Genomic DNA, 12,011 nt, shown 5'->3' on the forward strand with positions numbered 1-12,011 from the left:
AGGGCCAAAATCGAAGACAAGACAAAGTTATAGAACCATATATATACTATGCTATCTATCCAAGATCTGGCAGAATCTCCAGGAATCAACAACTTCCTTTTGTCCAATATATTTTTCCCGTGATGATCGGTGTCGATCCTGATCAGTTGAACTGTTGGAGAGATTAAATATTGCAAGAAAAATTTATAATTATTGTGACAAAAAATCTCATGCACGAGCAACCAAATTAACATATCATAAAAAGGAATGGCTTTCATCACCGAAAATTATATATAATATAATATAGGCAAGTGGCATTTTGCTAATATTAGCGCACAGATCTACTCCATGTCTGATTCAAAACTTGGAGTCGAGATCAAACATTAGCGTAGAGACAAAACTTGGAGCACTCATCTTCTTAAAGAAAATTTTATGTGTAATTTTCCCTAAAATCTTCTTTGAAAACTTATGTGATCTATTTAATAAGCGAAATAGGATTTCCAACAGCCGGCCTTGAGTAGAATATTGACTTTGTATCAACAAAATTCACAGACCGTGTCATAAGTTTTCTTCCACAGACCTCAAAGTTCTCTCAAACCTAAGCTCTTATATTGTCTGTTTCATCAAACCCTTGTTCTGAAAAAGTATCATTTCCGGAAATTGTCTGTTGCATCAAACCCTTGTCCTCAAAAAGCATCCTTTCCAGATGCATATAATCCTCCAGTCCCTCAACAGAAGCTAAACAGTTAAACTACATATTCTCTCTCTTTTCCAAGATTTTCGAAGACTGTCGAAAATTCAAGCACTAATATCTAGATAGCTTGCGATGGAGCCCAATTTACATCAAGAAGAATCAGTAAATTCTTATTCCAGTGAAGCAGCTGAGCAAGACAACGTTTTCGATTTAGGCGTAGGCCGATCTTATGATTGTGTCTATTGCAAGAGGGGTTTCGATTCAGCGCAGGCTTTGGGTGGCCATATGAATATACACAGAAAAGATAAGTCAAGAAACAAGCCCACATCAAGAAAGCCAGAAGACAGTGATTACACCAGTCCAAGATTGTACCAGCAAATCCCAGAATCGAGAAATGATCATTTTGAGCATCATGATCATCATACAAAATATGCAACACGTTTTCAAGAATATGCTGGTACTTCTGGTGCTACAAGACCCTTGTATGGAATCCATGATAATGAGCAGCAGCAGATATATATGCGTGCCCATGATTTTGATCGCGATACAAACCCGATGATTCGTGGAGATCACCGGGGTGTTGGCTTAGAATTTACCCCATTGATTGTGGAAGATTTGGAGAAGAACAGACAGGTGGAGAGTAATTCAAAAGAGGACTTGGATTTGGAACTTAAACTTTGATATGATTCTTGAAACAAGTACTACACCAGTAATAAGCACATATATAGTTGCTTATAATTAATTATTTCTGCAGTTTATTTTGGAGGGGCAGATTTAGCCCTTGTACGTGTATCCATGTGGTTACAATTTTGATTGTGTTTGTGTCGCTGACTGGCAACACTATGCTCTTCAAATAGCGTCTTACTTTCCTACTGAAGGAACTAAGGAAATTTATACTGTGTTTTTTGTGGTGTACCATAGACTTGCTTGTAGTTCACAAATCACAGATAACATGCATGGATGAAAATTAAATAACTACTTCCGGAAGCACTATTTTCTTTAGTTCTCTACTGAGATCAAAACTTGATATATCTTTTTTACAAAATAGGGGTTCTTAGCTAGTTACCATAGACACCTACCTACAAGAAAATGAAGAGAGAGGAGCAAAATATACGAGGGATCGAGTAACTAGATCAAGACATCTTGCCAACACGAGGCAATTACAATTGTTGGGATTGGGTCAGAGTGTAGAAATGAGGGAGAATAAACTTTTAAAAAATTTCTTGATTTTGAACAGGTCTTTAACAGTTTTTAAGAAGTATTCTTGAATGACCAGACTTGCTGTACCACCAAAAAGTGTAAGTGCGGAAAAGGTTCGGATTGACTAATGATATATTATACTTGGCAGTTTAACAACAAATGGTTTGAAATTGATTTTGCAAGAATATAAATGCATAACGTAATTACACAAATGTTTTTATAGATGTTCGGAGATAAAATCATATGTCACCCTTTCTTCCACTCATGAAGTTTTCATTAAAAGACTTTGATTCTACAACGTCTCGTAACAACTCACTTCAGCTAGAACTTATCACTGCGTAACTCAAACTCTTAGTTATCACTTTTCAATTCTGGATATTTAATAACTCTTGGTTCATCAGACAACAAACACAGACTTGACTGTTTGAGTTGTTGGAGTAGCACAAATTGATCCTTGATGATCTAATATGATTCTAATAAGTTTGTACTTGAATAAACAGCTAGAAATCGAAAGATTAAGTCTGCTTGAGATCTTAAAAATATGTAGGCTTAAGAATAGTTGTGGTTGATCGAGAGTGTTCTTCATGTTTGAAATCTGTATATTTATAAATGAAAAGCTCCATAGTTGAATTTTCGTTTCAACGATCATCTGTATTGTTCCGACATAATGGAGTGTTACTTTCATATCATTAAATGCTCATTAATGCTCCTCTTTCTTTTGCGTCTTCAAGTCCTATGCTTTCCATAAAGCTGGTATACCATATCTGAATAAGATAGCTTTCTGTCATTCGGGAGTTGGTAAAAGACCGTGTAATTTTTCCAAATGAGACATGAAACGTCTACCGTTTTAAAAGCGCGAAAATATATATTTTTTTTAATAAAAGCTCGCATTTTCGGAATAACATTTAAAAATGATCTAAGTATTTGACAATAAAAAATAGTGCGTAAACATAAACGAGTAAAAATTGTGAAAATCATCAGCGTATCAAAACCAGCGTATAAAAATGTTCATATCATCTCAAATCTCATAAAAACAAAATGCGGAAAACATGTGGTCCTCGGGTCGTGTCATCCCACCAGGTTTGTCTACTCAGTGTTCGGCACCTCCAGTCCTCTCAATAACAAGCTCACCTGCATCACACACGCCTAATGAGTCTAAAAACTCAACACACATCTACCGTTAATAACAAGTACATATACATAGCACACAGCAGTGAAAAATATCATACTCAACATATCTTTCATGAACTTAAAAGCATAACGTAAATGTGTCGTATAAAATCATGTCGTGTCAAATCATGTCATGTCGTATCATCATATACGTGTCAAAACAGCTTATCGTGTCATCATAAACTTAAACATTTTCTTTTAATTGAATTCAGTTCATTAGTTGTGATTTTCGTATTAGCTCTATCGTATCAGCTCTATTCGATGGATCCATCTATAAAACCATGGTACCCGGCGGCAGGGGTCCCGGTTTTAACCCGAATTGAACCGAAACTTAACCAAAACATTCCCAACTTTTTATCATACCTTAAAAACACTTAAAAGGTCCTAAAATTCTAATATCAGGCCTAAATACCCTCGGCTAAATTTTCAGCATCAGCCACAACTCACAGTCCTTCCCATTTTTATAATCCTATTACAACACATGGCCCCCAATTCTTTAAACATTCGGACCTCCCTTATACCCCCACCTGTCCAGCACTTAAGGCACACCATTAGTACCCTAATGACCCTTCTAAACCAAGCCAAACCAATACATAAGGCCGTTGCACAAGCCACGTGCAGAAACCAACCGAAAATTTGCACCTCCATCATGATTCATGCTAGACTTCCAAGGATTGAGCCTCTTCCTCAACCAAACACCCATGGCTCATTCCTAACATCTTACTAGACTCTACATGGTCTGAAACACAGCTAGGTTTGAGCCCATGTACCGCAGCACACCCCAAACCTTAGATCTTGCCCTACCAAGCCACTCTATGGAACATTTCTCTCGATCTTACCACTCCCAGCAACCCTGATCGGTATGGCTCCCATAAACACAACGTGAAGCCAATATCAGACCCTTAGAAACCCATCACAGCAGCCCCTTGCACAGATTATCAAAATAGTGAGTAGCAAAGCATGAAAACGCAAGAATACATGTAAAAACCGAAACCATTCATGCTCATTTTTGGATCGAAAGATTTCATACAAGAACAAGTTCATCAGAATATATGACATTTGTGATGCGTAAAAAGATTGATACAATGCGTGCCTGATGAGATAATTGGTGAACAATTGCTCGACGGCGAGCAAGACACGAGGCGGGGAGGAAACGCTTGAGCTTGGAAATCTTGATGCTGAAATTCACGAAGGAGGCGACTGATTGGAGGAGGGTGGGCGGTTAAATGGAGTGGATTAGATTTAGTGGGGTGCAAATGACTAGGGTTAGGTTTATAGATAATTACGTAATATTAAAATAGTTAATAATCAACTAATGGACCTTATTTTGATATATATAAATTTAAAAGAGGATTTTAAGGCCAACAAGCTCAAATTAGGCCCATTAAATCCAAACGCACTCCCGAAAAATATTTCATGTTGAAAAAGTTTTGAAAATATTAATCGAACTCTCAAAAAGTCCCGTGATTCGATAAAATTTGCGTACAGTTAAAACTAAAATCCCGCAGGTAAAATACCCAAATAAAATCCCATTTTTTAGAAATACCCTTAAAACCACATTAACTTAATTTATAAAAATAAACCGCACAATAAAATAATTTTCCTGAAAATTCTCCAGTCTCCGATCCTCGTTCGAACGTGAAATGCATCTTAAAAATCATAGTGCATGAACTTTTTAAAAATTTCATGAATTAAATCCTATCATGCAATGATAATGCATAAGATGCAGAAAAATAATTAAACACAATTTAATAAAATAAACATACATTATATGCATTAAAAGAATTTAATAAAATACTAAAGAAATTTAATAATTTACATGCAGGTGGTTCATGTGGACCTTCAAATTTTCGAGACGTTACAAGACAACTGATTGAACAACTTGACTTTAGTATCCTTTCAGATTTAACTCTTTTTTGACCGGTGGTAGTATGAATTTATTTTCAATAATTTGAATACTTTGGACCGCCGGTCAGTTTTAACATATGATAACTTTGCAAGCTAAGTTCAAATACTTCAGCGTCTTGATCTCTTAGCCCGAACGGCTTGCTTTTCTCAAGTATTGTCTGAACGACTTGATCTGGTCCAACAGTCCGAAACCTGAAATATATTTAAAAGCGACTGAACCTGAAATAGTTGTATGTTATTATTTATCAATCACCAAAATTTAAAGGTACTTGAAATATTCTAACAACAATGAAGTGAAAATACCACTGATTTAACATAATGTTACTACTAGCTAGGGTTCGGCACTTTCTTTTTCGAGGATTACAGCTTGAAATTTAATCACCATTGTATCAAATGAATTTCATATCAGGATTCAAATATGAAAAAATATATATACTAACTCTTACAACAATAAAATATGTGTTAGTTTTATTTTAAAAAAATTAAGTGAAGCTTCACCATCATCTACATTATATATCAGCAGAGCTACAATGCACCTCATCATTTGCAAAGCTCATTATATATCTTTAGTTGGATCTTCATTAAAGACAGCAACCGCGACAAAGTTTCAAAGCTAAAACGTATGTGTTACTCAATTTCTTGGCCGTGCAGAACGGTTTTTGAGATCTTCCCCAAATTTTCCAACGTTTCTGGGTTTTTTCGTCGAATATTTTTTTGTAAAAATAAAATAATAATAATATAATAAGAATCCACAATGGCAAACCATGATATAGAGAACCACTGGGATCAGTTCAAATGTATATACATTGTTAGATCAGCAGTGCACCTACATTTTATAACAGATTACAGTATAAGAAAAGGGGACCTTTCCACATTTACCAACACTTGAGTGGATTCTCAAGCCTCTGATCTTCGTCTCTTCCAAGACCAACTAAAATCTTCAGAATTAATAATGAAATGGATTATGAGGTGTTTTCCAAGATATAATCATTATATAAGAAAAGTGTTTGAAATCTTACAAGTCCAAGAATTAAATATTAATTTTTTCTAATTTGATAAACATAATAACAAATTAGGTTTAGCAGCAATAAGTCACCGAGCACCAGTGGTCTAGTGGTAGAATAGTACCCTGCCACGGTACAGACCCGGGTTCGATTCCCGGCTGGTGCAATTAATAAATTTAAATTTTTTAATCGATTAAATATCTTATATTCAAAAGAAAAGACAGTATATATATATATATATTATAAATAAATCTTTTATTCACGTGTCAGCATTCTGTGTAAGTTATTTTCCTTTTACGGGCCAGTACTGAGCCCAAAAACTTAAACAATTATGGGCCATATAATTTGCAATCGGCCTATTTTAAATTTTTCATTATCTTTCCCCAATTAAATATACTAATTATTATTATGATCGTAATTGATACAAATGAAGAAGTAAATACAAAAAAATAACTTAAGATGCATGAGATCATTTAAAAAAAAAAAACTGAGATGTTCATAGAAAAAGAATAAATTATTGGAAATATGTCCACATATACGCATACTTTTGAGTGAATGAACACTTCTTGAAGATTTTTTTTATTCCAAAGAAGATGGATAGAGCATATATATGTTCACATACATATATAATCGAATCACAAAAACTCCGGTAAGATTTTTATATGAGTCAAATTTGTGAGACGAATTTTCGATGTGACTCAATCCATAGAAGTTATTACTCTTTATATCCAAATTATTATATATTTTTCACTGCAAAAATATTATTATTTTTTGTTAATTATGTCATGTTATATATGTTTATCCGAGTTAAATGTGTTGTTTTTTATTTCAAACGTATATAGTATAATATATGTTTATCTGAGGTAAAAGTATTATTTTTTATATTAAAAATATTATTTTTTACAACAAATATGATCTGTGTCGAATAAAGACAGTTGCCTACGTATATTTCGTATAGCCATATGATTTATGTAATGCCCGAAATTTAATCCTAATAATCTGTAATTATTGAATTATAATTTGATATGATTATGAGAAGATTAATCGGGACACGAAATAAGAATACGTGTGAAAATGTATGTGCGAGGACAGTAGCATCGGCGCACATGCGCGACAGAACGCGCGCACAAGCGCCAAGCAGACAGGAGGCCTCGCGCATCTGCATGGCGTGTATACGCGCATCTGCGCGACACAACCCGAGAGTTGTGAAGAAATCCTCGCGCATATGCGCGGAAGAGTGTCGCGCATATGCGCGAGTCCCCGTGAAGCTACGCGCCGAGACAGAATGTCTCGCGCATATGCGCGGAAGGTGGTCGCGCATATGCGCGAGACGTGCAGTAGGCACACCGAGCCACTTGGCCTAATGCATGTGGGAGATGTATATGTATATATATATACACACATGCATTCAATTCTCCGGGGGAAGAAAACGGAAATCCGGGGAAAACTTTGATCTTTGATTCCAGAATTCGATTTACGATCAATCCGTCCGTCTGATTTTGAATCCGACTTCGGTACCGAGTTCCTAGCAACGTAGACTACAACTGGACGTAAGTTTTACTACGTTTTGACATGCTTTGAAATTATGATATTGTCAGAATTGAATGGAATTCATATATGATGTTCTTGACATGTTAGACATCGTAGAATCGAAGTCAGATTAAGAAACGGACTGATTATGGAATTGCTATGAATTTTTACGGTATATTGATTTATACCGGACAGATTTGAATTGTGATTGAATTACGGATCGTATTGGATATGGGTTATGGATTGTAACTGTTATATGGGGATATGGTATTGACGGGGATACTGAGTTTGTACCGTTATGCCGTTGATTTTGAATTAAATCAAGATTGATCAGATTGTTATTGATTTGAAAGGTATATTGACATGAGATTATTGATATTGTCATTGCCAGACAGACTGTGAATTCAGGACTTCGATTGAGCCAGAAACCGACGAAAGAAGGTATAAGTCAATGTGGTATTGGGAGATCGACTTGAGTCGGATTAGACTTGAGTTTCTTTAAATCACATACTTTACTTTATTGCATTGATATTTGCATTGATTTGACTGATGTACTTGTTTTCTTGAATTATAGATAGCAGGTATCAGATGAGTAATCTTGTGACAGAAGTTCTTGATAGTGGTGGAATCACCACGGGAACATTGCACGATGTCTCAAGATAATGATATTAGCGATAGAGCTACAGTCCATGACGGATAGGTCAGGACACCGGATGTTGGTTATATCGAGTAATTAGGATTGGAATTCTTCTATTACGGAATTCGATATAGGAACACCATATTTGGTTATATCGAGTAATAGGAACAGAGTTCCTTCTATTACGGAATTCGATATAGGAATACCACATTTGGAAACCGGGATCCCTAGACTAGGATTGAGTCTAGTCTGAATTGCAAAATTGTAATTATGGTTCAGATTTTGATACATATTACTGTTACCTGATTACATGCTTTATATTTGTTTATATGATTGCATGTTTCGTTGATTTATACTGGGATTTATTCTCATCGGAGTTATCCGGCTCTTGTTTTGTCTGTATGTGTACATGATAACAGGTGGGACAGGATCAGGGTCCAGGAGATGAGGAGAGATCGTGATTAGAGTGGAGGCTCCGGACTTGGATTGTATATAGGGGTTAAACACTTGATAGTAGTTGTTGAACCTTAGTTTGTACTGATTTGTAGACGGTACATGACTTGTACTTTATTATATACTGATATGTATATTAACTTGATTTCACTACGTTCCGCATTTTAAAAAAAAAAAATTTAGACCCTGTTTTATAATTGATTAATTAGTCCCATTGATGATTAAGAACTTGATTAGCGTCCGGGTCCCCACAATTTAGACCATCTCCAATGGTAGCATCGAGTGTGGTGCAATAAAAATGTTCCAACCCAACTCCACAATTCACACTACATTTGAGCAAGCTCACTCTAAAAGTTGCTCCAAATGTGGCTGTTGTGCCACAAGTTTATTTTTTTTTTTTTTTCATTTTTAAATTTTTTAGTTTAATTTAATTATTTTATATTTTAATTAAATAATAAATTTATAATTTTTTAATTTTTTTTTAATTTTTAAAAATTAATAAATTTAATTTTTAATTTTTTTGAAATATTAATTATAAAAATTCAATATTTTAATTTTAAATTAAATTATTACATAAACGAAATTTAATAAAAACCAAATTAAATTGCTAATACATTAAAAATAATACAAATTACAGAAGACAAACAACAAATATCACAAAACAACATTAACAAACAACAAACCACAAAACATAAAAATAGATTATAGTAATTAGGTAATTAACGAACAACAAAATCACAAAACATTAAATTGATATTATTGCATCTCCAGCACGGTCTTACGTAAAAATGATTTACATTACATAATGAAAGCTTGCATTATCATGTACAACATGGATATTGAAGATGAACGTGGACTCAATTCACTAATTCAAGATGCAATGGAAGCATGGGCTCCGGATGTTGAAATGGTGGTCAATGACGAAAATACAAGAATTTCTCGTTCGTTTTAAAAAAATAAAAAATAAAAATGCTCAATATAAACTACGAAATGCATTAATTGAACATTTGTGAGAACAATATAGTAGTTTAAATATTGAACGTTATGTTTGTGTTATGTTATAAATTTAATATTAAATGTTCGTGTTTTTTTTACTTTCAATGATTTATTGTATTCAAAGATTATTTTAATTAATTTTCTATGTGAATTAATTAATTTAATTATTTTTTGATAAAAAATAATTAATTAAAATGTTAATATATAAATATAAAGATTTAGTTATCATTGTATTTTCAAACTATAAAAGTTATTAATAAATAGGTATTAGAAAATAAAAAAAAATTGAAATAAAAAATAATATTAAGAGAATATTCTATTGTAGTGTGAAATGTAGTGCAATATGTTGGATATGATTTTGTTGTAAACTAATATAGTGCAAAATATGATGTAATGGATTTGAGATAACCTTATCGCAAAAAGTTAATTAGCAATGAGTCAAAAATCAATTCCTGAATAATAAGTATACCCTTTATTGAGCTCATAAAATAGATAGAGAACACTGATTTCATGACCATTTTCTAACCCAATTCCCAACCTCATTGGCTTTATCAACTCAAAGCAAAGTAGCCCCCTTTTTCATCACCTAGCTTCAAAGTCAAAAAGGCACAAGTCAACTTTACTGTATAATTTCTCATTAAATCAATTTCAATATATATATATATATATATATATATATATATATATATATATATATATATATATATATATATACATTGAAAACTCAGAAAAGGATTTGTCCGAAGAAACTGTGAGGATTGTGACATTTAAATACATTGAACCATGAGTCATATGATCTTAATCATTTTACTTTACATAATTAGAGGTGTACTAAAGCAATTAAAATTCACTAAATATCATTAATTAAAGCCTGGTTTGAGAACCTTCGTCTATGCTCATCGACAGATTAAGAAAACAATTTCAAGAAAGCAACAATATTTTTTAGCAGCAGTTCCCAAGGTGCGGCGGCGTTCGGCGCAAAAATTATATTTTTTTGTGTCATCCATTGAAACAAACTTCATCCACATCAATAAATAATGCATCTTAGACTAAAATCCCGAGTTGTATTTCCAATTATATGTCGAAAAAAGCCTTTAAAAATTCTTCCTTGGTGACGCGAAAAATGAAATAAAAATCGTGGGCTTGATTTTGACGGGTATAAAGCTCTTAAAGATTCAACCCCATATTGCATAAGCCATTAATAAATGTCTCCTTAGAACCATACACTCGAAACTTACATGTCTCCCTTTCGAACCCCATATAATACTGCGGACATGCCCTCTTCGTATCTGCACCATTTTCTAGTGTACCCGTGTGCCGCCTGAACTTTCTTTCCTTTTCTGAAAGTTGTAGGTCTTTTTTTTTCCTGATATTTGTATATTACGAAATGTCGAGTGGGACTGGATCTCCTTGCGGTGCATGCAAGTTTCTCCGCCGGAAGTGTGCGGCGGATTGTGTTTTCGCACCTTATTTTTGCTCAGAACAGTGCCCGGCAAGATTTGCTGCCATTCATAAGGTGTTTGGAGCGAGCAACGTGTCTAAACTTTTGCTGCATGTGCCCGTGGCTGATCGTTGCGAGGCAGTGGTCACTATTTCTTATGAAGCTCAAGCAAGAATTCGAGATCCCGTTTACGGTTGCGTGGCTCATATCTTTGCCTTGCAACAACAGGTGAATTATATCATTTATTATAAAGTTAATTTCCCTGTTCTTGAACATGTTTTGTAGTGTAATTTTCTGATATCGGCGTGTATATATAGGTGGCATATTTGCAAGCTCAATTGATGCTGGCGAAAGCTCAACTAACCCAAAACCTGGTTCAGACTTCAAGAACTAGAGAAAATCTATGGCCAAACAGCAGTGCAGCAGGAGGATTAATGGGATCGATGTTCCCATTTCAATCTTTCCCAAATAACACGAGTAATTCGATTACGCCCCAGAGTTCGTTTGATTCGATCGATCATGGACAAAATAATGGGATTATTCAAGAAGATCTCGTTCCGTTACAACAACCCTACAGCAAGAAGAGAGCTTCGCAGACGGATTTGAGCGAGCTTCAAGCGCTGGCTTTTCGAATGATGAAGAATGAAAACTGAAATCTGATGTTGTAATATCTTGCCTTTACCGATCATATATGTTTTTATGCTCTAACCTCGACGATATTTTCCAGAATCGCTGATGTATATAAGGGACAGTATGATATATTAAGAGGGTTTGTGCTACGATGTTTAATTTAAGAGAGTGTAAATCTATCAGAGATTAATTTTCCTTGATCAATCTAATTACTAGTTTTCGGTAAATGAGTGTATCGTGAATCCCACTTGTGAAAACCTTGGAATTAGAGTTTAAATTTATTGTAACTATCGTCCTTACCGATTCAAGTGGAATCATGCGACTTGTCGTGACTTGCGCAGTGCATTTTACTTGGTTAATGTAGTTTAC

At 34.2% G+C, this 12,011-nt stretch overlaps 2 protein-coding genes and 1 non-coding gene across 3 annotated transcripts; all 3 read left to right on the plus strand.

Annotated features, from left to right (window-relative positions):
- The first annotated feature begins 805 nt into the window (after window positions 1-805).
- On the plus strand, window positions 806-1,354 carry LOC140808103 (uncharacterized). The gene has a single exon (XM_073165126.1). The coding sequence runs from the start codon at window positions 806-808 to the stop codon at window positions 1,352-1,354; it is 549 nt and encodes a 182-aa protein (XP_073021227.1).
- A 4,696-nt stretch (window positions 1,355-6,050) lies between these two features.
- TRNAG-GCC (transfer RNA glycine (anticodon GCC)) lies at window positions 6,051-6,121 on the plus strand. Its single transcript has one exon. It is a non-coding gene; the product is annotated as a tRNA-Gly (tRNA).
- A 4,620-nt stretch (window positions 6,122-10,741) lies between these two features.
- Window positions 10,742-11,791, plus strand: LOC140812563 (LOB domain-containing protein 16-like). The gene is made up of 2 exons (XM_073170864.1): window positions 10,742-11,240; window positions 11,330-11,791. The coding sequence occupies exons 1-2, from the start codon at window positions 10,959-10,961 to the stop codon at window positions 11,663-11,665; spliced, it is 618 nt and encodes a 205-aa protein (XP_073026965.1). The 5' UTR covers window positions 10,742-10,958; the 3' UTR covers window positions 11,666-11,791.
- Window positions 11,792-12,011: the final 220 nt, after the last annotated feature.

The sequence above is a fragment of the Primulina eburnea genome, chromosome 1, assembly GCF_022965805.1.
Source record: "Primulina eburnea isolate SZY01 chromosome 1, ASM2296580v1, whole genome shotgun sequence".
NCBI lineage: Eukaryota > Viridiplantae > Streptophyta > Magnoliopsida > Lamiales > Gesneriaceae > Primulina > Primulina eburnea.

Excerpts from the sequence above, each read along its gene's own strand:
- LOC140808103 (XM_073165126.1), top strand. The coding sequence starts at position 806 with ATGGAGCCCAATTTACATCAAGAAGAATCAGTAAATTCTTATTCCAGT.
- LOC140812563 (XM_073170864.1), top strand. The coding sequence starts at position 10,959 with ATGTCGAGTGGGACTGGATCTCCTTGCGGTGCATGCAAGTTTCTCCGC. Across the intron at positions 11,241-11,329 it reads TCTTTGCCTTGCAACAACAG|GTGGCATATTTGCAAGCTCA; the intron begins GTGAATTATATC and ends GTGTATATATAG.